The sequence below is a fragment of the Sparus aurata genome, chromosome 12, assembly GCF_900880675.1.
Source record: "Sparus aurata chromosome 12, fSpaAur1.1, whole genome shotgun sequence".
NCBI lineage: Eukaryota > Metazoa > Chordata > Actinopteri > Spariformes > Sparidae > Sparus > Sparus aurata.
Window position 1 is genome coordinate 24888114 of NC_044198.1, and position 26514 is coordinate 24914627.

The 26514-nt window shown below is 41.4% G+C and overlaps 3 protein-coding genes across 3 annotated transcripts; 2 read left to right on the forward strand and 1 right to left on the reverse strand.

Annotated features, from left to right (window-relative positions):
• The first annotated feature begins 1478 nt into the window (after window positions 1-1478).
• On the forward strand, window positions 1479-16456 carry aif1l (allograft inflammatory factor 1-like). The gene is made up of 6 exons (XM_030436527.1): window positions 1479-1657; window positions 1889-1950; window positions 4404-4470; window positions 8589-8630; window positions 9847-10009; window positions 14375-16456. The coding sequence occupies exons 1-6, from the start codon at window positions 1633-1635 to the stop codon at window positions 14460-14462; spliced, it is 447 nt and encodes a 148-aa protein (XP_030292387.1). The 5' UTR covers window positions 1479-1632; the 3' UTR covers window positions 14463-16456.
• A 3551-nt stretch (window positions 16457-20007) lies between these two features.
• Window positions 20008-23623, forward strand: rad1 (RAD1 homolog (S. pombe)). Its single transcript, XM_030436034.1, has 7 exons — window positions 20008-20130; window positions 20410-20611; window positions 20739-20847; window positions 20962-21119; window positions 21221-21321; window positions 21488-21586; window positions 22500-23623. The coding sequence occupies exons 2-7, from the start codon at window positions 20417-20419 to the stop codon at window positions 22675-22677; spliced, it is 840 nt and encodes a 279-aa protein (XP_030291894.1). The 5' UTR covers window positions 20008-20130; window positions 20410-20416; the 3' UTR covers window positions 22678-23623.
• Window positions 23542-26409, reverse strand: bxdc2 (brix domain containing 2). Its single transcript, XM_030436033.1, has 10 exons — window positions 26205-26409; window positions 25878-25989; window positions 25722-25765; window positions 25566-25636; window positions 25428-25477; window positions 25261-25334; window positions 24787-24837; window positions 24557-24658; window positions 24279-24407; window positions 23542-24185 (listed from the first exon to the last, which is right to left on the reverse strand). Exons 1-10 carry the CDS (start codon window positions 26406-26408, stop codon window positions 23943-23945), a joined length of 1080 nt encoding a protein of 359 aa, XP_030291893.1. The 5' UTR covers window position 26409; the 3' UTR covers window positions 23542-23942.
• Window positions 26410-26514: the final 105 nt, after the last annotated feature.

A 26514-nucleotide genomic window follows, 5' to 3' on the forward strand; every position in this document is an offset into this window, starting at 1 on the left:
GGTTTTATTGTGAATTATAACTCTTTGATATGATGATGAATCAAATAACAGTGTGTACAGGACAGTTACTGCTCAGAGGCTCAAAGACATTATTCTAATGGTCACATTAAGTATGAAGATGGGTAGTATGACCTGCAGGAAGGAATGTTAAATGTATTTCCGCACATTGAAAAGCCTTTGTTCAGTGAAATCAGCTTCTGTTTCTGGATTATTGGCTCTTTTTTTATCCATTTGTTTCGGTTTTGTCTGCGTTCACGCTCATTATGTGCAGTTTCCTCACACGCCACGTGATGGTGAGCGCCACTAGCGTCCCGATTTACTCCAACAGCATCACTGGATGATGATGATGATGATGATGATGGAGTCAGTGCACAATGAGACCGGAAATTGGCTGTATCAGCCTTCAAAATAAGAGCGTGGTGTGTCTATTTATATATATTTTTTAAAGGAGACACGAATGTATTGTTTTCTTTTGTTTTTTCAACAGTATTTTTTTTTTTATTGATTTACATTTATACAGTGACAATAACTGAATTGGACATTAACATAACTTACAGACATGACTTTACAATTAAAGAAAAATGAACCTAACACCCATAGACTTGATATATTTGATAAATAAATGAAAATAGACAATTAAAAAGAACATTCAAACATACTCGGCAACACAGCAATTTCAAAATGTCCATGCACCTTGAAGGCCAAAGACAAATTGTCCCATTCTTCCCTCTTGTCATGTAGGTCAGACTCTCCATGACAACACAGGGTGCCATCTCCTTCACCCACACATGTAACCCAGTTTTCTCCAATATAAAGCTACCACCCTCCTGTCCTGCAGGAGTCCAAAATCAAGTAGAGTTACCTGTTTTGAGCTAACAATAACATTTTTGGGTACATACGTAATACACACATTCCTGCCTGATAAGGGACCTCCACATTAACAAACCTTGAACAAATGCTTTCCAGTATAATTCTATTTTGGGACAGTCTCATACACAGTGAAACAAAGTGCTCTCCTCTCAGTTAAGGGATGTCAGGGTATTTCACGTTAACATATTACATACCGTACCACTTTTAAACAATAAAACAGCCTACTACTGCATCAAGTTTATTCACAAATGCACTTTACTCTGAATAAAATTAATAACTATAATATTATATACTATTCTGGTGTATACCTCTATAAGAACTATACTTTGCTCTGCCCGCACAATTGACAATATCACTTTATCCAGAGTGCTGTGTGTTTATTGCTTGCACTGTGATTATTATTATAATATTATTAACTAGTAATATTATTCAATTGTTTTTATTCGTTTACATTTATTTGTACTTGTTTCTGTGCACTTGTGCTCCTACAACGCCTCAATGTTCCCTCTGTGGATGAATAAAAGCTCTTCCTGTCATACTTGTGTGAAGGCGGTCGTTCGTTTACTTTGAAAGGTTTGACCGGATGTCCGTTAACTAAATGCGTCCGTCTTGACCCCCCCTCCGAGTGCCAAGTGGCCCAGTGAGCCCAATCTCTCTAACGGTCAGTAGTAGAGTATCGCCCCGGCGGACGGTTGCGGCAGCCCCCTGGCTCGGATATTTCTCATTTTTTCTGGATTTTATACATCACAGATAAATTCCGGGATGCCTTCAAACAAAAACACCCAAGGTAAGAAACAACACAATAGCAGACTAGCTTGTCTATTTTTCCCGGGCATCAGCTTCTCTCTCTGTGTGTGTGTGTGTCGCTAGCTAAAAAGCTTAGAGTCTTTACAATAGAGCATCAGCGGGGCCGACCCGGCTCCCGTCCAAGATTAGCCTCTGTCGATACTAACTAGCTTTGCTATTAAAAAAAAAACAAAAAACAATAATAATGTGATTTATCTGGGTTTTTTTCTAGGGGGTAAAACCTTTGGACTCTTGAAGGAGCAGCAGAGGCAAAAACTGGAAGAAATAAACCAGGTACGTACGCGCGTTTGTCTGTTACACCGTCTAACGGCACCTCCTCCGGGGGGATTTGAACGTAATAATGAGCACGCACACACTTGACTTGGCATTGGCCTTGTTCGTGAACGTGAGGCCACACTGATGATTCAAGGCAGTTACATTTAACAGTCCTGGCAGCTCCATGAATAATGAATCCACCCTCCTCCTCCTCTCCCTAGATGCCAGTCACATTTATTGGAGTTTGACACGTTGATGCGTTTTTATTGATTTCCCCCTGCGGTCTCATGGCACTTGTTGAATGGCAGCATGCTGTCACACATGTCTGTGCTGAGTATTTGCCTTCTGACCTGATCAGATCGATCTGCTCGTCACAAAAAGGAAAAAAAAGAAAAATGCACTTGAAGCTCGTTGCGCAAGCCGACCCGTATTTTCTGTGCACGCTGCGAGCTGCTCTTCTCTGGGGAACAGGTGTCTGAATGAGCCCCTTTGTCCAACATTAAGGCCTCGCTCGGGCAGATATCTCTGTAGTAGTTCCCACAGATTAACTAGATGTCTGTATAATCTCTTGTTTCCCCCTCCTTTGCTCTGGCTGGACGCCTGTCATCAGCTCCCCACATGGACAAAACCAGGTCGCGGCAAGAGGGCAGCCGGGAGCGCCTGTCACATTCCTGTGCAGGCACTCACCCTCTTCCTTCATGGAGATTTATCTAGGCTTTAATATCCGTCTTTTTCATCAGAGAGATGGGAGGAAATATGACCCACAATTCCTAAGCGGCTGGGGTCTAAAAATAACAGTTGTGCTGTGATTAAATCCACATTATATTAACGTGGGTGCATTTACACAAGATGATCCTCTGGGGATGAAACTTCAGATCCTGTGAAAAAAAAAATCTCATCTCATAAATGCAGCTATTTATATTCTATGTTTATTTCTTTTATTTACATTAGTTATTAGAGAAACGATGCATGTGAGAATGGTGCCATGGTTTTTTGTTTTGTTTGTGTTGATTATCTTGTTAGATATCCTTTCGCCTGTGTCCGTGTGTTGGTTTGTTAGCAGGATTACAGAGAAACTACTGAACGCATATCTATAGAACTTGGACGTAAGATGGGTCCAGGCCCAGAATAGACCCTGTTATGTTTTGGGGTGGATCAAGATAAAGGTTTTTTTTTTTTTACATTTTTTGAAAGAAATCTTCTAGAACTGCAACAATCAATTGCAAGCTAATCGGCAGAATAAATGTCGGAATTGAATGTTACTGTTATGTTAAAACTTTTATGTTATGATTAAGCTGTGCTTATGGTCACGGTTAAGGTTGGGAAATTATCATGTTTTGTCTTAAAATTACCAGCTTTGGTCCCCGCAAAGTCAGCTGCAGATGTCACGAGGTCTCCTTTAAATCGCTCAGTTTCGTTGCCACATACATGGCTGGAGACGTTCTGCATTCACATCAAAACAAAGCTGATTTTTGTCCCGAGGTGTCTTTAAAACTATGCAGTGGTTTCACACTTACAGATGTTAAAACTCAGTCTCGAACTGTAGTCACCGGCTGGTTAGCCTCCTCCGTTTAACTCCACCACCGTCCCCATGTCAAGTCAGATTTCTCTTAATCAAGGAGAATTTTTTCTGGTTTTGTTTCTTCTCTGTGACAGTAAACTGAGTATCTTTGTGTTGTGGACAAAGGACTGTGGACTGACATTGTAGTGACCAAACTAATTGATCAATCGAGAAATAATCAACAGACAATCACCTAGAAAATCTGAGTCTTCAGCTGCTGTGAGTAGCTGCATTTGAACTCTGTATTATGAAACATTCTGCGCAGAGATACAGACCGAGATTTCATGGCCTATTATACTTCTACAAATATACTTGCATACTTGTGAGATAACACTAACATTCCTGTGTGCTTGGTGGAGTTTCAGCCGTGATTCAGCACCGCTGAGTCAGGCGTCTGAGATAAACATCCAGTTGTGGTGTTTACCCTCTTCACCCTTAATTACAAGCCTGACAGACACACAGAGGTCAACACAGAGAACAAAATCAGCCTCTGTCTCTCTCAATCGCTCTTCCTTCCGTGTAGATTGACTCCCACATGGCAGATTGACTCCCACATGGCAGACTGCGTCATTATAGTTTCATTAGAATAGCTCCCTTCAGGCTCTTTCCCTCTACACCCTTGTGAGGTGTCCCACTTAATGAACACAGTGATAAGTAAGGACAATCAGGAAGGGGGAGGCCTGTGAGTCATCATTCTCACTTTGGAAGTTTCTGACACAGAACACAATCAGATTGGGGTTGTTAATGCTCTACTTTGTCTGTGTGGGTTTCAGTCCTCTTTGATTGTATAACAAAGATGGAAGTTTCGCTGAAAATGAGCCAAAAGCTGATTCAAGTTTAAGTCGTAAAACCAGTTTTTTCTGATCGTTATCCTTTTTTGTTTACCCCTCTTTCTCCTCCTCCTCCTCAGGAATACCTGGAAGACCAGAAATACAGGGATGAAGAAGACCTGGCCGAGAAATTGGAAGGTCTCAAAAGTAAGCAGAAGCAGTCCTCCTCTCAGTAGTTTCGGTATCTGCAAGCATGTGGTCTTTTTTTCTGTGAGGGCGTGCTCCTTTTCCTGGCTTTTGTCTTGACCTAAGTATTTGTTTGTTTGTTGGCAGTCTGCACACAAACCCGCAATTCTTCTGCATTTTTTGTTTTTCTCTGTGGGAGAGACAGACTCGCTGTGATTTCTGAGAGATTTGCAAGGCCAAGTCCTCGGCGGCCTCGGAGGAATGTGCTGGGGCGTTTCTTTCGCTTGTTGTTATAATATTCAGAACTTTGGCGGGTAAACTCGCAGCTCCTGGGAATAGACAAAAACACTGCAAATAGTAGGGTAATTACTGCAACATGATTGCATGATTTATCAAAGAACTCCACCCCATTGCTCAGACATTACACATCAGCGTTGTGGGTGTCCGTAGAGTATTTTAGCTTTCTTTTTCTGTGGATGTGGTTCCTTTATCTGTGATTTCTCCAGACGGGTTAACATGAGGCTGTTCAGTTTTATAGGGGGCATATGTCTTGAAACGAGGAACATGCTCCAGTGTCCTACTTGCAAATCTGCGCTCGCTGGAGGAAATAGAGCAGTGGTATATAAACAGTAAGGGGACCCGACACCCGGGTCCTGGGAGGGTTGCTGTTTTTTCTCTTTTTCTGTCTTTTTCCATACTGTCCCACTGACCCAGAGGTCGGTATCTAAACGCCGGGCTTGAACCACCCGCTGAAACACATTAACGCAACTCCAGACCAGAAAACCTTTTATGCAAAACCTCCCGTTAATGTTTTTAAAAGGCAGCAGCAGGTTAAGTTGGTTCATCGTTTTTGGATAAACTGATTAATCATATTATCATGATTTAGTAAAATTCATTATTATATCACTACAGTATGGTTAATATAAGAGTAGACAGAGCTGTGTTTATCCCAAAGGATGTAATAAGGGTGTAGATATATAACTGTCAAGATCGTGTGTTGATGCTTGACACTAAATGTACCACAATATCAGAATAGTAATAGAATAATTAGGAGACTTGTGTAAAATGTGAAAACTATTACAGTTATACTGAGATTCCAGAGGAAGTCAGGGACCCGACTGTGTTCAGGCTAAAGTTAGAAACGATGCGCAGGTTCAAGGTCCGGTTCAGTCACGTAAATGACACGGTGCGTTCAAGGTCTTTACGTTAAAATGTAGCAGTTTTCAGACTAAAAACGCAGTCCATCATTTTTCTTAAATCTGTTATAATATGCTCATTAAACCCACATTCAGGTAATTTCAGCAGAGCAGCAATAACTGGAGAACCTCCCTTTATCACCAGGCTGACCTTGTAGTCACGTTGGATGAAAGTTTCCAGCAGCTGACTTCAGCCCAGCAGGTGATTCATCGACCACTTGTAATCAGAGCAGCACGCAAGCCAGTTCAGCAAATCATTTTGTGTTTTCACAAGTTGGCAAAAGAAGAGACAAACACCAACAGGTGCTGACGCTTGACAAACTAAGCCTGAAGTTTGTCTGATGATCACCAGGTAGACACTCGTTACACAGTAGAGACGACATCAGTTTTAAATGCTGCTTACCCCGTCTGCCAACCAGTTTTTCTATCAAAACATCAAGACATCAATTAGAATATCACTAAAAATCAAATCACCAGAGCTCCAACTCAATTTCCAGATTACATGTTGGCATACGGACTTCTGCAAAGAACGGATATGTTGCAATTTTTACGTTTCTTTAATTCAGTTTTCAGTGTTTTGTCGTGGCAGGAGATGTCACGAGGTCTCCCTGAAAACATCTGCTTTGTCGCCACAAACATGGAAATTGTCCCGAGGTCTCCTTAAAAATATCCAGTGGTTTCACACTTGCAAATGTTGAAATGTAGCCTTAAACTGCGGCCACTGGCTTGGCATCTTTCTCATTTAACGAAGCTACTACCCTCTCCAACTTTCACACATTTTGTAGAAATGTCAGGAAGATACCCAAACTGCGTACCAGTGTTTTGTGGAAACGTTAACTGCTAACATTTTATTCGGCAGACAGGGCTGAAAGGAGAACAGAAATCAAGCTGTTTTTAGAATGAACAGAATCCTGCACAGAAGCGTTTATCTAACCCTCGGGGGTCAGTGTCTTTTAAAAGGATGGGAACATTTTTGTTTATTTGCGGGTCAAAATGACAGAGGAAGTCATTATCCTCTTATTTTTAAAAAAGCTCTAAAGCTCTCAAAGTGATTGGTGGACAAACTCCCCATCAAACCGCTCCACCTAAATCAAACTTAAGTCACAGACCTCCTTATTGACGTCAAATACGGACGTGATGCCGCAGGATGAATGTAGGTCAGGAGGATTCACCGAAGACTCGAGGGTTGTTCAGTCGAGCTGTTCTCTGTGGCTGCAGATGATCAACAGGCTGCTCTACGACAAGTGGCCCACTCAAGAACGGCTCTGTGTGTGTGTGTGTGTATGTGTGTGTTTGTGTGTGTGTGGAGGCCCCTCTCCTCATAGTTTACGAACAGGGTTAGCATTGTCCTGTCGCTCGCCCCCATGGGTTCACACAGTTAACACAGTTCTTTCTCTTCCTCTCTCACACACACACACACACACACACACACACACACAGAGCTGCCAGTGTGGGATAGAAATAGCGAGTGAAATCTGACTAAAGTGGCTTTCTGGACAAAAGATAATGGGGAAATTGAGGGAGACGCGGGAAAATGTCTGCCTTGGGTCTTTCATTTGCATGATGGTGATAATATTTTACACACTATACACACTTTTGTGGTCATTGTACACAGAGTAACTACCAAAGTCATGGCAGGTTGTGAACATTTAGAAGTCCTGTCTCAAATGATCATACTAATAAAGCTGTGATGGCAGCGGAGGGCAGAGCAGCTCTTCTCCGAGCCTCTCAGTCCAGATTCTGAATGCAACAGAACCACATTGGAACCCAGATGCTGCTACCAGCTCCACTGAAGTGTAGTGTGATTAACTTCAAAGGTGACATCATGGTGCGCTGAGATTTTAAAGCTGGACTACTGAGTCGAAATCTGATACCGTTTAATCGCAGATGGTGAACAAAAAGCCATTAAAACATCAGCGACGCGGATTAGAGCTGCTGTCGCTAATGTGCTCTCTGCAGCTGTTCAGCCGAAGATCGTGTGTGAGATACTGCAGAAGACACCCTTTTATTTAAGAGTAATAATTAAAAGATCATTTTAGAAGCTAGTTTTAAGGACCTCTGTTTAGCTGGCATCGATGAAATAAAGCTGTAGTAATTGATTAAAAGATAGTTTCACTCAAAAATGAACACGTAGTCGTCTAATCGCTCCTCATGCGGATGGAAAGTCTGAAGTTTAGTAGTCAACAAAACATTTCTGGAGCTTCACAGCAGAACAACGTTGCGGTGTTAATCTTATAAACAACTAAAAGTAGATGGGGACTTCAGTGAGGAAAGAAAACCTGGTTCAATACACGTCTTCCAGCTTAACCCAAGTCTCCAGAAGCTCTGAGATCCAAGAGTGATTTTTAAAAACATGTTTTTACAGCCTCTACACAAAGTCCACTTCCAACAGGTTGCATGCTAACGCTTTTAGCATAGAAGTCACAGTAAAATGGTGTAAACAGCTATTAAGCTCTAGAAATATTTTGTGGACAAGGTGGACTGAGGTGAAGCATCTGTCTGTGAAGCATCAGTGCTTTGTCTGCATGTTGTCAGACCTGAAGTCACAGGTTGTGTGGGACTGTGGGTCTCTCAGCCCAAACCTCTTTGTTTTCTTTTGTGTCTGAACTTCTCTTCTAGCTCTTTGCCCTCTCACTCTCTAATCTGTCTCACCTGCCAACCCCACTCAGCTGCCCTTTGCCTGCTGTCCGCTGACAGACATCCAAAACACACGCATACAAAGAAACACACCTGTCATCGTCAGCTGTTTGTGTCTTTCCTTTTGCCAAGTCAGCTGTCGGCAGTGTAAGACAGTGAGATCACAGACCGTGCGTTAACAGTTGCTGATGTGCAAAATGCCAGCTGAGTCGTTGGTGTTAAAATGTTGGACTAGCGTATGTGGTGTGTGGGCAGAGAATAAATTACCACCGTTAGTCATGATCTCTTGTGTGTTTTGCTTTACAGATAAATATGCCGAGTTTGACCTGAACGACCAAGGAGAGATTGGTGAGTAACAGCAGGGCTTGAAAACACCAACTGCAGCTCAAACAACAACTGTCAGAAGACTCGTGTGCAGTCTCGACATGAGGGAACAGTAATTAATACTCCGAGTGTGTGTTGTCCGACCAGCGTGAGCACTGTGCTTGAACAGGCTCATGTGTCATGTTTGTGTCCTGTGTGTAAAGTGAGACCTCACTGTTCATCCGTGTGAAAGGTCTGTAGTTTGTGAGCAGATGTGAGGCGGACTGCAGTGTCACAGTCAGACAACAGACAGGGCATCCGTCTGCAGATCCTGGAAGAAGTCGCTAAATTTCTTATGTGACAAAATGTGTTTATTTACTTACTTACAAGGGGTGTAAATCCCAAGTTTCATCAGGATACAATACTATATTTATTCTTTGGACAGCGATATGATATTTGCCGATCAGTGAACTCTTAGCTGGAGTGTTTGAACTGTTCATTTTTATGTTTTATAACCAAACATTTTCAAAACTAATAACATTTCTATCAGCTGAACTCAGACAGCAGTGACCCAGCGCTGTGGAGGTCTGGCTGTGCGAGACTAGCATTGTTAGCATTCACTCAAAGAATCCCTTAAAGTAAAACTCTCGCCAAAAAAAAAAACGAGACTTTATTTGCGATTGAATATGAGTCAAACCTTCGTGTAAAAGCATATTTACGACGAAAGGGGCACTTTTAAGATTTACCGTACTTTCGTTTTTTCGGGCAAGCTAATTTTCAATGGAGTGCATGTGTACACAAACAATGTTCTCAATGCTCGTGTTCATGTGTAGAGACCCTGGTGATACTATGAGCAAAGTTTCATGTTGTGTCGAGCCTTCTTACTGTTTTGAAAATAGCATAGATTTTGATGCTAGCGTAAAAGTGCCCCTGCACCCCATTGAAAATTAGCTTGCCCAAAAACGAAACTACGGTAAATCTTAAAAGTGCCTCTTTCATCGTAAATATGCTTTTACACAAAGGTTTAACTCAAATTCAATCGCAAATGAAGGCTTGGTTGCTTTTTGGTGAGAGTTTCACTTTAACCATGAACCTGCACTGTGTAATGCTGTGAGAAGTCTTAGAGACCAAGCTGACATAACATTGTGAGGGTCGTTCTTTCATAAGACATCATACACAGTCGTCACTCGTGTGATGAGCAAACTGAATATATGTTTGCTTGGATTGGATAGTTTTCATTGTCATGTGTATCTTCTTTCAGATCTGATGGGTCTGAAGCGGATGATGGAGAAGCTCGGGGTGCCCAAGACCCACTTGGAGTTGAAAAAAATGATCGTGGAGGTGACGGGTGGCAGCAGCAACGCCATCAACTACAGGGACTTTGTCAAGATGATGCTGGGGAAGCGCTCAGCAGTACTCAAACTGTAAGTAAACCTCAGTGTAGCAATATGGAGACCCAGTCTTGTCTATAAACCATCTGCTCATTCGTTGTGTTCGTCTGAGAGGCAGGATATGAATCGTGCGCTGTCAGCCAATTGTTTCATCCATCAGCAGGGGGTCCCGAGATGACTCGCGATGATGTCATTAGCCACAAGCTGCGTTAGCGGTTAATCTCCATCTATGTAGCCTGTCCATAGTCAACCCATCCTTGGCTTTAGCTGGGATTAGGTAACTGACGATAGGCTTATTAACCACTAACAGTCATGTAGAACTGAAGAAAATAACAAAACTCTGTCAGCAGTTTTTGGGGATTTTTGTCAATGGACCCCGTTGGTTTAAGGTGACAGGTTTCTAGACATTTTGAAACGGGTGAGTGTAAACAGTGTAAACCTTTTAAAGCAGCCTTGCAGTGGGCTGCAGAGTGTATTGGTCGCCGCCTGTCAGTCCTGCTGGTCTAAGCTGGCTGGGCCCTTTAGTAGACAAATCTCATAATCCCAATAACACCAAGCGGAGAAAATGCATAACTTTTCCTCCTTTAGCCCCCTCAAGCATTTTTTTTTTTTTTTTTTTTTTTTTTACGAGAGTGTTTCCCTTAATCCCCCAGCCACTATTTATAAATGTCTCATTCCCTTATGACCTCACTTGTCCACTCAGTAGGATTCTAGTAAATATAATCAGATGTTGAAATTTCACTACTTTGGTTCAGTATTTTGAGGACGGATTTTCTTCCGTCTTATGAAATCTAGCTCAACTGTGCAGAATTAACACATTGGGAACAGCAAAAGGAGTGTTCATTTGAGTGAGTGAGTATTAGTGACCTCCACTAATTGTCGTGTATGTTACAGACATATTCCTTGCTCTGATTAAAAAGTGAAACGTTGGTCACAGCATGTAGTTTGTCTGCCCATATAGAATATCTCGCTGTTTCAGTCTACTGCTTTCTGCTCTCTGATAGCTGCAAATGTCTACAACGCCTCTCTTGTGTTTGTCTCTAGGGAGAGGAGAGGGGAGGGGAGGGGAGGGGAGGGAGAACAGTGTTATTCAGAGCATTAGGAGGGCATTGGGGAGTTGGTTGCAATGGGAGGAAATGATTGAGGTCATGCTCTCAATTGGGCCTCCTTTGTAAAAGTTCTTTGAATAAAGTTGCTATTGGAGAAAAGTGCATGAGGAAAGCACAGTCAGTCTAGTTTGTTTAACCAGGATTTTTGAGTGACAGGTGAGCCTTTTTGTTTTATGACAACAGTTGTTTTCAAGTGGTGGCAACAGCTGTGAGGAGTCCGCAACAAAAAACTTTTGATTTTAGGTTTTACAAAAAATAGAATTCCACAATTCTGGGGGACATAGTTGCTGCTCAGTTTATCAGTCGGCCAACTCTGGTGGAGAGAGTTTACATTTATCACTGTTTAACTTTTAGGATTAAGAAGTGGATTTATCCTCACTCCCATTTATCAACCTGACCGCAACAGTGATCCGTGGAGGTGACTTCCATTGTCGGGTGTTTATTTGCTGTAAACTGTTAAGGTAACGTTCCAGAAAGGAAAGAGGTAAAAAGGGAAGAGAGAAGTGTTTGGTCAGTGCTGAGTTTAGTGATTTAAAATTAATTCAAATTGCACAGAAACACACTGTGCCACTGTTCACTATCTTACGGCTAATACGCAGTGATCAGGCTGTTCAATACAAATCGATCTGACATGAGCCAGGAAAAAATTTCCACGGGTGAGGTAATGTTTTAGTTTTGTTACATATAGTTTCATCTGCTGAGTTTGTTTTCTAACTCTCTCACTATACAGGAGGTCATAGCAACACCTGCAAAATGAAACATTTGGATTTGAACATTGTCGAATATATTTGGGGTAATATAAGTGCAGAATATATTAAAAGAAAAGTGTTTTTTAGACATTTTTTAATGCAGAATTCTAACATATTTTTAAATTAGAATATCACAGGGTTTGTACCTACTGACGTAATAGGACTGTGTGCGTATGTGATGTCTGGTATGCACTGTAGACTGCAGTCTATGGTAAACAATAACGAGATTAGGTCAACCGGTCACTTTATCTATTAAGCTAATCTGTCCACGTATCAGATTAGCCTAACATGGCACTAGGCTAAAATTATACATATACGTCGATGTCAATTCTAATAGATAAAGTCATAACAATGCAGTTTACATATGTCTAATTTATTAACAAAAGCAGGCGTTAGACTTTTTATTGGCTCATCAATGGATCAGGAGTTGACTTATAACATTTAGCGGTGACCAGACCGTCTTTTAGTAACAGAGGAGGTATCAGTCGTGTGAAGAAAAAGGAGGCAATGAATTAGAGAGCGGTTGCAGGAGAGATGTGCCAGCAGAGCGTGAGTTGCCGAGTGCCGGTTTCGTCGCTGGGATCATTGCTCCTTATGGGCTTAGTGGAGCTTTGCAGAGTTTTCCAAAAAAGGAAATTAAAGACAGGCATTCGCTCTGAATAGCTCCCGTCAGATCACTCACTCTACTGTGTACAGCCTAAACTAGTATTCCCCGCAGTCCCTTTGTGGTTTCCCCCTCATTCCTTTCACTTACTGCCCAGCTATTTCATACCCCAACTGTAACTGTGGCTTCTTGTATCCTCCCGGAGCCGATTATCCCTCCTCACTCACACATCCTGCTGGCATTGTTTATCCTCCTCTTGCTCGCTTCTTTGACTGCACTCTGTCTGCCTAATTTATTGCTTACATTTTGCTTTCTTTATGCCTCTCTCCATGGTGCTGAAGCGATTAGAAACAATGTTGTCTTTGTTTGTATGCATCTATAAAATAACGTTAAAGTGATTCGTAGGTTAATCAATCAGCTGATTGACAGAAAGTGTAACTTTTAATTGGGTATATAACTTCTCAAGCACAAAATATCTGGTTCAAGTCTCACACGCGAAGGGTTGCTGCTTTTCTTTCTTTCTTTCTTGTGATTATAAATTGATAATTTGGGAGTTTGTTCAGACAAAATTAGCTATTTAAAGGGATATTCCAGTGACCGCACGACAACAATACACTGCAGTAAATGGATCCAAATATAAACCGCCACCAAAAAGCCACAAATAATGCTCAGAACAGCACCAAACTTCAGCAACAGTACAAATAGGGTCTCAGCACATAGTCCGGGGCATCTAACCTCCGCTAGCTTAGCTGGATTTCTACTGAAAAGCTGACTAAATTTACCACTCTTCTGCAGCAGCTTCCTGTTGACGGGAAGTCCCGACGAGTCGATTACCGAGTGCAGTAGAGTTCCGCGGCTCATGGATGAAAATGTATGATTATGACTCCATGGAAAAGCAATCAAAGTTCATATGTGTCTTACCTGCCAGTTTATAACAGTTATTATCGAGAGCGGACAGGGAAAAGAACGGAATTGAGCATTTCTAACCGCACTCGGTAATCGTTGCGTCGGGACTTCCCCGACCCGGAAGCTGATGGAGGAGAGTTGAACTCTGTTTTTAGCTTCACAACAGAAATCCAGCTAAGCTAGCGGAGGTTAGATGCCCCGGACTATGTGCTGAGACCCTATTTGTACTGTTGCTGAAGTTTGGTGCTGTTCTGAGCATTATTTGTGGCTTTTTGGTGGCGGTTTGTATTTGGATCCATTTACTGCAGTGTATTGTTGTCGTGCGGTCGTTTCTGAGGTTGATAAAACTCCGTAAAGGTCTGCTAACTTGATCTCTCGAGAGGGAGTCTAACACAGTTTCACGGTGATTTAGACCATGGATTAAACTTACACCGGAATATCCCTTTAAAGATTTCTGCTTGAGCTTTAGGAAACTGTAACTGCTCTTTTTATTTCCTTGCATTTTGTAGACCAAAAGATTAGATTACTAGTTGAGAAAATAATCCTGATATAAATTGATAGTTGGAAGTTGTACAATTGTGATTTTGTTGACTGCTGAGCTAAACATATGTGATTGGTGTGCTCGCTGTCTAGCCGTCACACAGTGTCAAATCAGAGGTAAAGTCAGCCTGTGTTTATACTACAGACATAAACCAAAGCAACCCTGAAGTTTGCCCTACTATTCAACCAGACGCACTATAATAACCAACTCACACACCTCATTAACCACCCAGAAGTCTACACCACAGAGAAAGGCACCGAGCACAGCCTAGCAACCACCGAGCAACGCTGCAGCGAATCTTTAGCAGCACGCCAAACAAACCTGTTGTCCACAGGCTGCAAACACAGATGGATACAGGATAAATATAAGATGGATACAAGTTCTTCTGACATAGATAGTGATGTATTTATTTATCTGATCTGTATTTAGATTTAAATGCATGTCTTGCCATCTCATGAGTCCTCTCTCTCTCTCTCTCTCACTCCACAGTGTCTTAATCTTTGAGGACAAAGCCAACGGCGCTCCCTGCAAACCAGAAGGACCTCCTCCGAAGCGGGACATTGCCAGCCTGCCTTAAGCGTCAAACTGTCAGCGGAGCAGAGGGACCAGCGGTGGTTTTGGCGTGACACTGAGTCATTCTCTTAACATGTGGAGTTTTGTATTAGTGTGGGACCAGTGATTCAGGGTGTTATTTTGTGATATACGGTGTGTGCAAGGTGTCTGTTATTTTTGGAAGAAGCCCCCACAACTCACTAAATGATGTTGGACTGTGAATATTATCATTCATTCATTCTTTTATTTCCCTTAATTATAATGTAGCAACGATAGTCGATACGTGTAACCTGCGTCATAAATTACATTTTGTACTAAGTGTTTCATGGTTATTTTTTTAAGGGAAGATTCACGATTCTCCAGAGGTGGTTATCCTTCCTTGTTCCTTCTGTTTTTTGTTTTTGTTTGGGACACGTTCATATTAATGTGAGAGTAGGACACTTTAGGAGAAGCACAAGGAAACGAAGCAGTTTTTTTTCCAACACATTTTTGCACTGTCCTCAGTGGTCTCGGATGGATTCCTGCCAGGCTAATCTTGGTCAGCTTCTCGCTTTTAGATCAGGTGCCAGAGATTACAGGCCCGGCCCATTTCCTCTTGGTCAAAAAAGAAAAAAAGATCATCCGCCCCCTGGAGCTGGAATACTGATCTGGAATCAGTAACTACATTATCATGGCCGCCTCATGATCTGAAATCATGTTTTTTTATATATATATATATATATGTAGATGTCTGTACTGCTATGAATATTCACTCCCACTAGTTGAGAGAAGAATAAGAGATCATGTTGACCGTGGGACTTTTGTTTTTGGTTTTGTTTTTTTCTTTTAGTGCGTGGCTTGAGGAACAGCGACTCAGTTTTTAGATCTGTAAGGTTAAAGCACATGTTAGTTTTGGAAGGAGTGTGATTTACAGGCACACAGCGAGCATCACAAATGTACATAATATACTCCACACAGTACAATCATATTCTTTCCAAGTGCCTCAACATGCAGATACTGTAGAGCTAAAACGCGCAGATTCGGGGGGGGGGGGGGGGGGGGAGTTCCGTGCAAGCAGTCCTCTTAGCTCACTTATTCCTGAAAACGTTGAAATAATGTTTCTTTTGTTATTTGGTGAGATAGTTTTAATGATGTTTGTTGAGTTATATTGATATGGTGTTTCAAAACTAGTTTCAGTGTTTGTTTTCCCTTCACCTACAGTTACTTTGTTTTTTTTTTTTTTACATCACAGCAAGCGTTTTAAAAAGCTGTATGCGTTCTTAAACTTGTCTCGCAACTCATATATGTGTTATGATTTGTAGCCGGCCGTCCTGCTCTGTTAAACAGCGGTTCATCGTCCTGTGAATTCTGCATTTTTGTGCCTCAGTATTTGTCTCTCCACTTTTAAATCTTTTTCCTCGATCTCACGCTATTTACTGTGAATTTGGTACGTAGTGTTTTTAACCCCCTGATTAACATGTTATGAACTATGTTATCTTGTTTTTCAGTCTGACAGGTTTGTTCCATCTTTCCACGTTGTTAAGATGCACATTGTTTGCAGACACCAAAGGAATTAAAAATTCTTTACACTGGCCGGTTACCTTTTTTTTTTTTTGGTGTTGTTTTTATTGCAGTAATTTGAAATCTGTCTCGTTAAACTGCCGACTGGTTTTTGAGTTTGGGTGAAAAAATGAAAATCGGTGGTTAAATATCTCTTTTTTTTTTTTATTTCACCACTAAACACCGGCGTTTGTCAGAGCTGATTTCCCACTGTTATGATGCGCTACACTCAGAGAGACGTTCAGTCATAAATGCAGTAACGCTGCCATCAGGCTCGAGCTCTCACTGCACCGCAGTACTGACAGATTCATCTTCCAGTTCGTTCACATAACTGGTGTGTTGGAGTCTGTGTGTTTCATTGTAATCGTGCTTTCATTCCATATTTTCTTTCTCACCCACTTTCCATGTTGCTTGTTGTACGTGCAGATGTGTGCATACATACTCTTGAGCAATAAAAAAAACGTTTTCATGAAAAAAGGACGCGGCAGCTTAAACTCTTGATTTTTCTGTGTACACGTTCCATTTCACTGCGTGTTTCATAGGGAGATCTCTTATGTGGGGTTGAGGTGAAGTCTGAACAAGTGAGTTTTGAGGAAAATGGTGAAGATTTGGGGATAAAAAACTGTGTAAATAACGTCTTTTCAAATCAGTTTGGGATCCCAGGGCTTCCAGACACTTTTGAAACTAGTCCCCATCTACTTCAGTTATTTCCGAGCATGCTGCAACACTGTTTTATTTTGAAGGTCCAGAAGTTTATTGCAGAATGTGAAACTTCAGCTGTCTTTCCATCCTTATGGGGCTGAGTAGATAATGACTGAAAGGACCTTTTTGGGTGAACTTGTCCTTTAACCTCCTACTCCTAAAAGATGATCTCTGCTCAATCAGGATATCTTAAAGACGGGGGGCTTGAAATATATAGGGTGCATGTCGGCGGATGATGTGTCTTACTGAGAATAAAATAACATTTCTAACCATTTAAGGTATATTTTAATATTATATCTGCACAGCATGCTACAAAATATATGATAATTAAATATGTATTCACTGTAATTCCAAATACTCCCCATCCTTGAGTGTAAGCAGTAGGTCTGCTGTAACGTGCGTGCTAACAGGCGGATCCAGCGGGATTATAATAAGCACCTCTAATTAAAATGATAATCACCGTTGCATGTAAGAAACCGCCAGGAGCTTATGTAGGCACAGAAGTAACACAAGTTCGGACAGCGCAGGGATTCTTATGTAAGTAACAAATAACATCCTGCTAATGAAGAGGCCCCTGACCCCCAGGGGCCAATGTTAGGTCCACAGTGTTTCTTACAGTTTGCAACATCACATTTATTGTTACGCCTTTTGTTGCATTGCGTTTATTTCCTCAGATCTCAAATATAAAATCTCCGCTTTCTCAGAAAAAACTGATTGAATGTCCCTCCATCCGTCCTCTTGTCCATCAGTCGGCATTCAGGAGATTCACAACATTTTTTCCAGTCACTGTCTCTCTGGTTTCGGTTCATCTCGCTGCTGACTGCTGAGTCGAGACCTGCATTTAAGAGACGTATCATTCAGCACTGATTGTAATGAATGGGTTCACGGTTGAAAATGGGAGTGATGGACTCAGCACTGCAGTTCACCTCAGGGCAGGACAGCATCCTCACTGTGTGCTCAGCTGCGTGGATGCTGCCATCTATTGGACGCTCACAGTCAGGACACGAGTCACATACTTAACTGGTGATACATAAAGCACCTCATTAAATTAATTCATGAAAAATGAGTCGCATTATTCCTGATTAATAACTCAAACACCTCAAATTTGATAATTACGTTTTAGCAGTAAAGTGTGACCAGGTAGCCGATAAATCCGCCTGGAGCTGCTGGCCTTCATTAAGATCATTATCAGCAGAAAACTACAGTATAATAAAATTATAATGTCAAGTGCAAGCATTAGCAGATGTTAAGGATAACTGAGGAACATTTGCACAAAGCGTGGCTCAGATAAAACATCCCCTTTTTTAGAAACATGGACGGTAATAAAACTATTAAAGATCATCGGAGTCCAGTTAAGCTTGAATGTTTTTTTTAAAGGGGCACTCCGCTTAGTTTGAATTGCATTTTTTTTGTTTGAAAGGTGCTGTATAAATAAAGTTTGACAGGTTAATTGATCGATACAGTGTCTTGAATGACCTTTAGACAAGTTTTGGTGTGAACTCCACTTGACCTTTGGCCTAATTCATGTAACATATAACGACAAAACCTGTACAAGGACACTTTAAAGGATCCCTTTAAATTTGCAGACCTTGGATTCACTCTCAGTCAGCAGCTCGTCATCGTTTTATCCACAGGCGAAAAGATGTGCAGATGAATCACCTAAGCAAGACTGACAAGCAGCCACAGGATGTCACCACTGAGAGGACTCACGTCACATCTGTAGCTGTCAACATATGATGAAATGGGAACAAACGCATGGAGTGACTGATGTGTGATGTGGGAACTAAGAGCAGAAACACATGCGACAATATGCACATGATCTCAGACTTCTTGTGCTTCAAAATAGTTAAATCTCAGGGCACGTACAGAGAGCACACACACACACACACACACACACACACACACAGGAAACATGTCACAGTCGAGGATTTCTGTTACTGTTAATTCCCTGCAGACCTCTCTGGGGAGTCATGGCAACTGTTCACCAGGCTATTCTTTTCTTTGAATAATAGACTGAAGTTTCGCTCCCTGACTGAGTGAAACCTGTATGTACGCTTTTATCCTGGAGTTTGGATTTGGGAAAAATGTCCTACAGTTATTCAGGATATCCTTAATCATCTTAACCTTTATCATCCTTAAGAAGCATTATGTTGTACGTTGGGCTTCTTGGTGGGATCTGAGATGCTTTGTCATCCACCGCCGTCACCGAGCAGCTTCACATCCTGACGAGCTGATTGATATTCACAGCACGTCTCTGTGGTTTCTCAGTCCTTGGTCGTCGTGAGGTACAGTAGAAGTGGCTTTGTTCAAAAATCGAGAAACACGGCCGAGCTCCCAGCTGCCTTTGGCCTGCTTACTTCGAGAGGCGGTGGCGATTCCAACCCGGACCAGAACTGAACAAAAACAAGTCACATCTGGAACATCTGGAAGACTTCAGGGAGGACACATCCATCAGAGAAGATCTGGACTGTTGAATTGTGTCTCAGCCAGACATGCAATTAAAAACATAAGTCAGCAGACGGACAAAACAACATGTTTTTTTTTCCCCTGTAGATGATAAAGATGATTCCAGATCCATAGATCACATGTGAAATACCATCAGGGGAGTCAGTACTATCTGATCCATATTCTAGTTACCTTGATTCAATCTTTTATTTACGTGGAATGTCCTAAATAGTGGTGCAAATCTAAGGAACCTGTTGATCTGAAGGTTCTTCCGAGAAAATCAAAGGGGCATTCTGTCATTTTGGAGAAGATATTCAAACTCAGAGGTAAAAAATACAACGTCAGAAATATCCGTCTTTTCCATAAGTGAATAAAAAAGCTGTTCCCTGGTCCCAGTACACTGTTGTCCTTTAATGTCAGTTTGTTTATTTAGTTTCTTCAGCCATGAAAATGAAGAGATTTTGCTTAAACATAAACAACGAGCCAAAGAAGATCTTTCTCTTCTCATCAAAGTTCCTGCCCCAAAACTACGGCACCATTTTTCAAGGAAAAACTAGAAATAAGATGTTCTTTATCATACAGTCAACAAACACAGTTATACTCTGAGGAAAGTAATAAGATGTAACAAGCTAAAATTGACAAAAATAAGAAATAACATGTCCTTTATTAGACAGTAATTAAACACAGTTATACTCTAAGGAAAACTACAAAGACATAATAAGCAAATTAGACAAAAAACTATTAATACTATGGTCTTATTAGGTGGTGAAAAAATTGTCAAAGTCTATTTTTTAAATTCTTAAAGTCTTAAAATCTCTTCACCCAACTGTCTATTATCTAATAATAAGGGGTAAACAGCAGGTCCTGGCCTGCAGGGGGCAGCAACAGCTCACAGTGTTTGGTGCACCCTACCGGAAATTCAGTAGAAGAAGAAGAAGAAGTTGTGGCAATGGCGGTAAACCACTGTTATTAAACACTAAAGAAAAAGACGAGGTGGAAACAACTTTGTAAGTGACTTTTGACCACTAATATTTATTTAAGTTTATTTACTAGGAATGCTAGAAGGTATATAGAAGTATTTGACACTGGACTTGTTGCTGTTTACGTTATTTCCACTCTGTTTACATGCGATCCGTTGACATATAGCCTAGCTTAAAAACAGGTCAACAACAGACAGCAACATGACAGCTTCCTGCCTGAGTGATACAGATTACACTTAAAATCAAAGTTGTTATCAACGAAACGTCTCTTTTATCGATAATTTCCCCCTCCTGACTTCTTCTCAGAGCCACAATGCCTCTGTCGACCCAGTCACAAGCCGACGATGAGCCGTACGTGTTAGTGGCCAGTCTGGATAATGCTCGAAACCTGTCCAACATACTGAAATCGATCACGTTCAAGGACCATGCCATCTTCAGCGCTACACCCAACGGGCTGAAGGTGACTGTGGAGGACTCCAAATGCATGCAAGCTAATGCCTTCATCCAGGTGTGTTTGCTTTAAATTATCTAATAATCCCCACACTTTTTTATTGGGAAAACACTGAGGAAGTGATCCACTTTAATGTTGATTTCCCCTAAATTTAAGAACAGACGTGTCTTCTTTTTGACTCCAGGCTGATATCTTCCAAGAGTTCACAATAAAGGAAGACTTGGTGGGCTTTCAGGTCAACCTCACCGTGCTGCTGGACTGCCTCAATATCTTTGGAGGGAGCACGGTACAAGGTAAAGATAAATTAAACATGTGTTCATCTTTCTCAGCCCTCATTAGATGATATACATACTTACGTCTCAGGTATGGCTTAACATTTTCATTATCTCCCTCGTGTGATTTTGCAGGAGTGTCCACAGCCTTGCGGATGTGCTACAGGGGCTACGGTTACCCTCTGACCCTGTTCCTGGAGGAAGGCGGCGTAGTGACCGTGTGCAAGATCAACACACAAGAACCAGAAGAGCCTGTTGATTTTGATTTCTGCAGCAACAACGTCACAAACAAGGTGAACTTTAACACTCGTGCTATGTCATATTGTGAAAGAGATGTATATAGATAAAGCAACTCTTGAGAGCAAAACTCATGCACATCTGGCTCTTTTCAAAGGTGATCCTGCTGTCAGAGAGTCTGAAGGAAGCCTTCTCCGAACTGGACATGACCAGTGAGGTGCTGCAGATCACCATGTCCCCCAGCCAGCCATACTTTAGGTGTGTGTCGAAACTAAAATGCTTTTTAAAACATCACTTCTTGCTCTGCAGTATTGTTTTTACACTTAATTTGCCTTGTGATTATATTTGTAAAAGCCAAAGATCCATGTTTATCTTTAAGTTATCATTTCTCTTACATTGTTGTTTGATTTGTTGTGGCCCTCAGGTTGTCTACATTCGGGAACTCTGGAAATGCCCATTATGATTATCCCAAAGACTCCGAAATGATGGAGCTGTTCCGATGCACCACGACACAAACTAACAGGTCAGCAGAGAGAATTAGACTTTACTGCACGTCTTGACTGGGGGTTCATGTAGACATGAACATGACAACCAGAGCCAAGAAAAGGGACAATATCTTCTGTTAGAAAATGTGTTATTTCGCACTAATTACTTATTAGTGCTTATTTCGCTATAATAATTATGGTATAATAATTACTTATTATACTTATTTCTAGGGGTGGGCAAAAATATCGTTACGGCAATATATCGCGATACTTTGCCGCCCAATATCTATATCGATATATACAATATCGATTTTTCAACTCCAAATATCGATATATCACCGAAGAGCGACTCTGCTGTGCGGCGGGTGTATTTCTGTAGTAGAGAGAGTGGCTGAGATCTTTGCAAAATGGATTGCAAGTTAACAACGCCTCCGCAATTTAAAGTTGACGTTTGGAAGCACTTTGGCTTCAAAGTTAAGAGAGATAGCAAGAACAACAAGCTGGACAAAGAGAATATTACTGCCCGGAAATTTCATGTGAATTTATAAAATGGAGAAGCTCTTTTGAATGAAATAGTTTTGAAACAATTTGTCCTCTGATCAATATCATCAGATGTACATATACAGGTACTTGTGTTTTCATCTTTATTTATATCGCAATATCGTGATAAGTATCGTATCGTGACCAAAGTATCGTGATACGTATCGTATCGTGAGGTTCTTGCCACCCCTACTTATTTCGCATTAATTCTTTAAGCATTTCCTTTAGTTGCTGTATGTTGCTCTGCCAAAATGGTGATGGACTTGTATCCTTTAAAAGACGATGATCAATAAAGATGCAAATAGCGAAAATATGATAAAAGCCAGTAGAAATGGTCCCAGTATTACAATATCCGCCTGTAATGAGTCTTATTAAAGCTCCACATTTTGTTCCCTTTGTGAACTGTGACAGGTACAAGATGTCCCTGCTGAAGCCGTCCACCAAAGCCCTGGCTCTGTCCTGTAAAGTCTCCGTGAGGACGGACAGCAGGGGCTTCCTCTCTCTTCAGTACCTGGTCCGGAACGACGACGGACAGATCTGCTTTGTAGAATATTACTGCTGTCCTGACGAAGAGGTGGAGGAGGAGTGATTACAGTCTGTTGACTTCCACTTTAAATGAGAACCTTAACTTCAGTGGTGGCCAGTCGCATTGAAGAAGACGACGAGGCATTGCAGCCTGAGGATGTACACGGAAAAGATGCTGGACTTGAAGGACATAATGGATAAAGGACGAAGTGGCATTGTTGAAGAATCAACTGGATCAATAGTCCCATGAGTGGAGCATTGCTACTGGATTAGAGTTGAGATAATGTCACCTGGCTGGTCTTAATGTACCTTAGTGCAGTTCAGACCACTTTAATACCGGTTCATAATTCCATGATTGTATGTACAGTTAATGTATATTGTATTGTAAATATGGAGAGACCTGGGTTTGTTTTACAGCACTTGCCTTTAACTCAATTAATTTATACCGTTCACATTTCAGTTGCAGCCACAATCTGTCTGCTTTCAGTATTTGGTCTCATGTTTCTGGACCTTCTCCTTTGACTCATGCTGGTTACTGGGTCATAAAGTAAGACATTGAGGACACGATGCACTTACATATTTCTCTCACGGTGTCTGGTGTAGTATGTGTGCAGATAGCAACACAGATTTTCATGGCTTCATGAAAATGTTATAACAGGGTATTAAACAGTTATAAATCAGTCAGAATGACCAGAAATTACCAATAATTTGGGCTGAAAAAACACTATTACGTAAATAAACTTGATATTTTAAATATATATTGACAATGTTCATTTAGATTTCAAAACCCTAGATCAATAAATCAATTTTCATATCCCATAATACCTTGAATACTTTACATCACAGCAACCCTACTGTACAGAGCATCTGTGGACATTTCTCTGCACAAACACAAGCAGTTTAAATTAAAGACCAGAAAACACCAGCGGGATGTTAGAATTGTTTTATTTCCATGAAATAAGAAACGACGGCAGTCCCTCAAAAGCAATAAACAAGATTTTTCTTTTTTACACTTATGAAATATGTTTGTTTTTTTTAATCAAAAAGGATGTTCTAATATTGAGACATTTATGTTAACCTGCAATCCTCCTGAAGGAGGGAGTAAAATATATATTGTGAGAATCCACAAACAAGGGCAACAGACATGTAACACAACATGTACATACGAGATTTGTTTTTCTAGCACTGTCAAATATGTGATCATATGTGAAGGCTTTAACCCAACAAAAGCTCATATTATTGGACTGAAGACCCGACTGCACTGTTGTGCTACATCTTCTGGAGACGACACTGAATCATGGCAGTGGTAGAGCCGCTGAGTCCATCCAGTTACCTGCGTGCTAGTCTCTGTCTTTTGAAAGCCTTGTGTTTGTTCTTCTTCACCACTTTGGGCTCAGGTGCCTCCGTCTGGATATGAAGAGGCTTCTCATCAGCCGGCGTCAGGAAGACGTCCGCTGTGATATCTCCGGACACGTCCTCCTTCGCGTCAGCCCTCTTCATTTTCTGTAGCTCCTTCACCATCTGCTTCTCGCGCACTCTGGCTGCTGCCGCCAGTCTGAGCCCTCTCCGGTGCTGAGGGTGTGTGAAGAGAAAAATAAGATGTAAGCACAGCAAGCAATTCAATAACGTGCTTAAAAATGTAAACAAGCATGAACTGGATTTTACCATGTTGGGGGACTGGAAGCCTGGGTTTTCATACAGCGTGGGCCCTCCAAAGCTCCCCTGAAAGATCTTGATGAGGTTGAGAACAAAGCGAGGACCGATCTCCACTAGAGAGGCATCCTCCTCCATAATCTGAACGAGACACAGATGTTAGTGTGAAGCAAACAGAAAGAAAATAAAACAGAACACCAAAACCCACCACAGTACAACAGGCTGACAAACGCTTACTAAAAACACCAATGTTAGCATTCAAGATGTTGCCAAGAACACCGAGACATTACCTGGTAGTTTCTAAACCATATCCTGTTTTCTGCAATTGTGAATGTGAAGACATGGTCCACGAAAGGCTGACTCTTAGGGTGGTAGCGTGGAGTAGCAAATGTCTGCAGAAGTCAAACACAATGATCACTTTTCTTGAATTTAAAAACTCCGATATTCAACCTTCTAAGCTTTCAAACAAATAAAACATATCTAAAAATCAAGAACATTTTAACCCATCTTGTGTGCTCACCTGAGTGAAGAGCTCCTTCAGTAAAGCGTAGTGTGGCTCTTTGTCAAATTTCTGTAGGAAAAAAAACAGGAAAAGAATGTGATCAGTTTTCGATCAGCTGTAAACTTATTAAAATGCATGTTTTAGGCCTTTTGTCAAAGCAGCTGGAGATTCGCCATCCTTTTTGTAATGAATGAATAATTCACGTCATTTTCAGAAGGTCAGAAGCTGACATATTGTTGATCTAATTTATAAACCACGCAGTTGAATATCTATGGGTTTTGATCGGACATTGGCTTAGGAGACTCAGGAATCTGTGATGAGCATTTTTCACCATTTTCTGACAATTTACAGTTTAAAAGTTGCAGCCCTAGTTGTGCTAATTGAAATGATCCAGTGTCATGTTCGGATGGAAGCACAGGCACTTGTAGCACACAGCTCTCCATCACAGATGTACAACACTAACATGGTTACATCACTGCCAGAGCTACTTACAGGATCGAACGAGAGCAGCGGCCTGGATCCTTTGAGGCAGTTTCCTGTCATCTTGAGCTCAGCCAGTGTGTGAACTGTGGAGCAGACGTTAATATAAATCAGTTTTTCCCATCGCACATGGCAGGTGTCGTCTACTGCGCTTCACGACTATAACAGAAGTGACTTACCGTTCTGAACCAGGAACTTAGCAGAAGGTCCATGAGGGCTGTTTGCGATCCTGTAAGACGAGAACAGTGTTCACTTTGCTCCAAGTTCACAAGGCCACTAAGACATGGTCAGCTTTCACGTTTGGATCAGACACTCACCACATATAGAGGTCCTGCTTCTTCTTCGCTTCAAAAAACAAGCACTTGTTGCAGTTTTTCATTTCACAAACCTGGGGACAATGCAGATCATTAGCTATGCTGTGATGCATATGATTATATATGAAGTGTGTCCATATTTAAAGGTAGCAAACCCACCTCATTGATAACAAACAACTTGTCCTTTCTGTCCATTTTTGTGTCTGAAAAACAAGAGAGAAGGCTATTATTAGGACATTAAAGTTAACTTTAATACATGTTGTAAATCAGAACATGAGGGTGTGTAAAACAATGCTGTATAAGAATGAGTCTGACCTGCTTTTGCATGAGGCATGATGGTCCTCAGGTCCTGCATCAGATGTCTTGTTCTGAAGTTGATGCCTCTTGAGGAGAAAATGAGAACTCTTTCCTTGTTTGTCCATTTGCCCTGTTGGAAGAGAATTAATGGCAAAACATCAACACAAAGGAAAACATGCTTAAGATTGTGGCACATTACACCACTAACCAATTCGTTTTTTTATGAATAGCTTTTAACATTAAACCATTCAGAGAGAGATACACTGCACCCCATGTGTATTGGTGAGCTTCAGTTAGCTAACTAGCTAACAACTTTAGCGGCTGACAACAAGCTCAAGAACTCACCATGGAGACCGGTGCCGGGACCGTGATTTCATCCGTCTTCTCCTGTTTGATTTCATCTGGCGACTCTCCTCCGTCAGCCACAAATTTCGCTTTCTTTGCCTTTTTACTCAGAGGAGCCTGTCCTCCACGTTTTCTCTTAAACGCAGACATGTTTGGTTTGCACGCTGACGCAAATCTCGCGATGCCAGAAGGCAAACACCACATGTGCGGACGGAGCAGCGAGACTGACGCCCAGCGGCGCGCAGGTGGTACTGCAGTCACCACACACACGCGAACTATAATGTATAGTTTTTAATTTTGGGGGCTCATT

Excerpts from the sequence above, each read along its gene's own strand:
- aif1l (XM_030436527.1), top strand. The coding sequence starts at position 1,633 with ATGCCTTCAAACAAAAACACCCAAG. Across the intron at positions 1,658-1,888 it reads TTCAAACAAAAACACCCAAG|GGGGTAAAACCTTTGGACTC; the intron begins GTAAGAAACAAC and ends GTTTTTTTCTAG. Across the intron at positions 4,471-8,588 it reads GAAATTGGAAGGTCTCAAAA|ATAAATATGCCGAGTTTGAC; the intron begins GTAAGCAGAAGC and ends TTTGCTTTACAG.
- rad1 (XM_030436034.1), top strand. The coding sequence starts at position 20,417 with ATGCCTCTGTCGACCCAGTCACAAGCCGACGATGAGCCGTACGTGTTA. Across the intron at positions 20,612-20,738 it reads AAGCTAATGCCTTCATCCAG|GCTGATATCTTCCAAGAGTT; the intron begins GTGTGTTTGCTT and ends TTTTGACTCCAG. Across the intron at positions 21,322-21,487 it reads CCCAGCCAGCCATACTTTAG|GTTGTCTACATTCGGGAACT; the intron begins GTGTGTGTCGAA and ends TGTGGCCCTCAG.
- bxdc2 (XM_030436033.1), bottom strand. The coding sequence starts at position 26,408 with ATGTGGTGTTTGCCTTCTGGCATCGCGAGATTTGCGTCAGCGTGCAAA. Across the intron at positions 25,637-25,721 it reads AGTTGTTTGTTATCAATGAG|GTTTGTGAAATGAAAAACTG; the intron begins GTGGGTTTGCTA and ends CATTGTCCCCAG. Across the intron at positions 25,478-25,565 it reads AAGCAGGACCTCTATATGTG|GATCGCAAACAGCCCTCATG; the intron begins GTGAGTGTCTGA and ends CTCGTCTTACAG.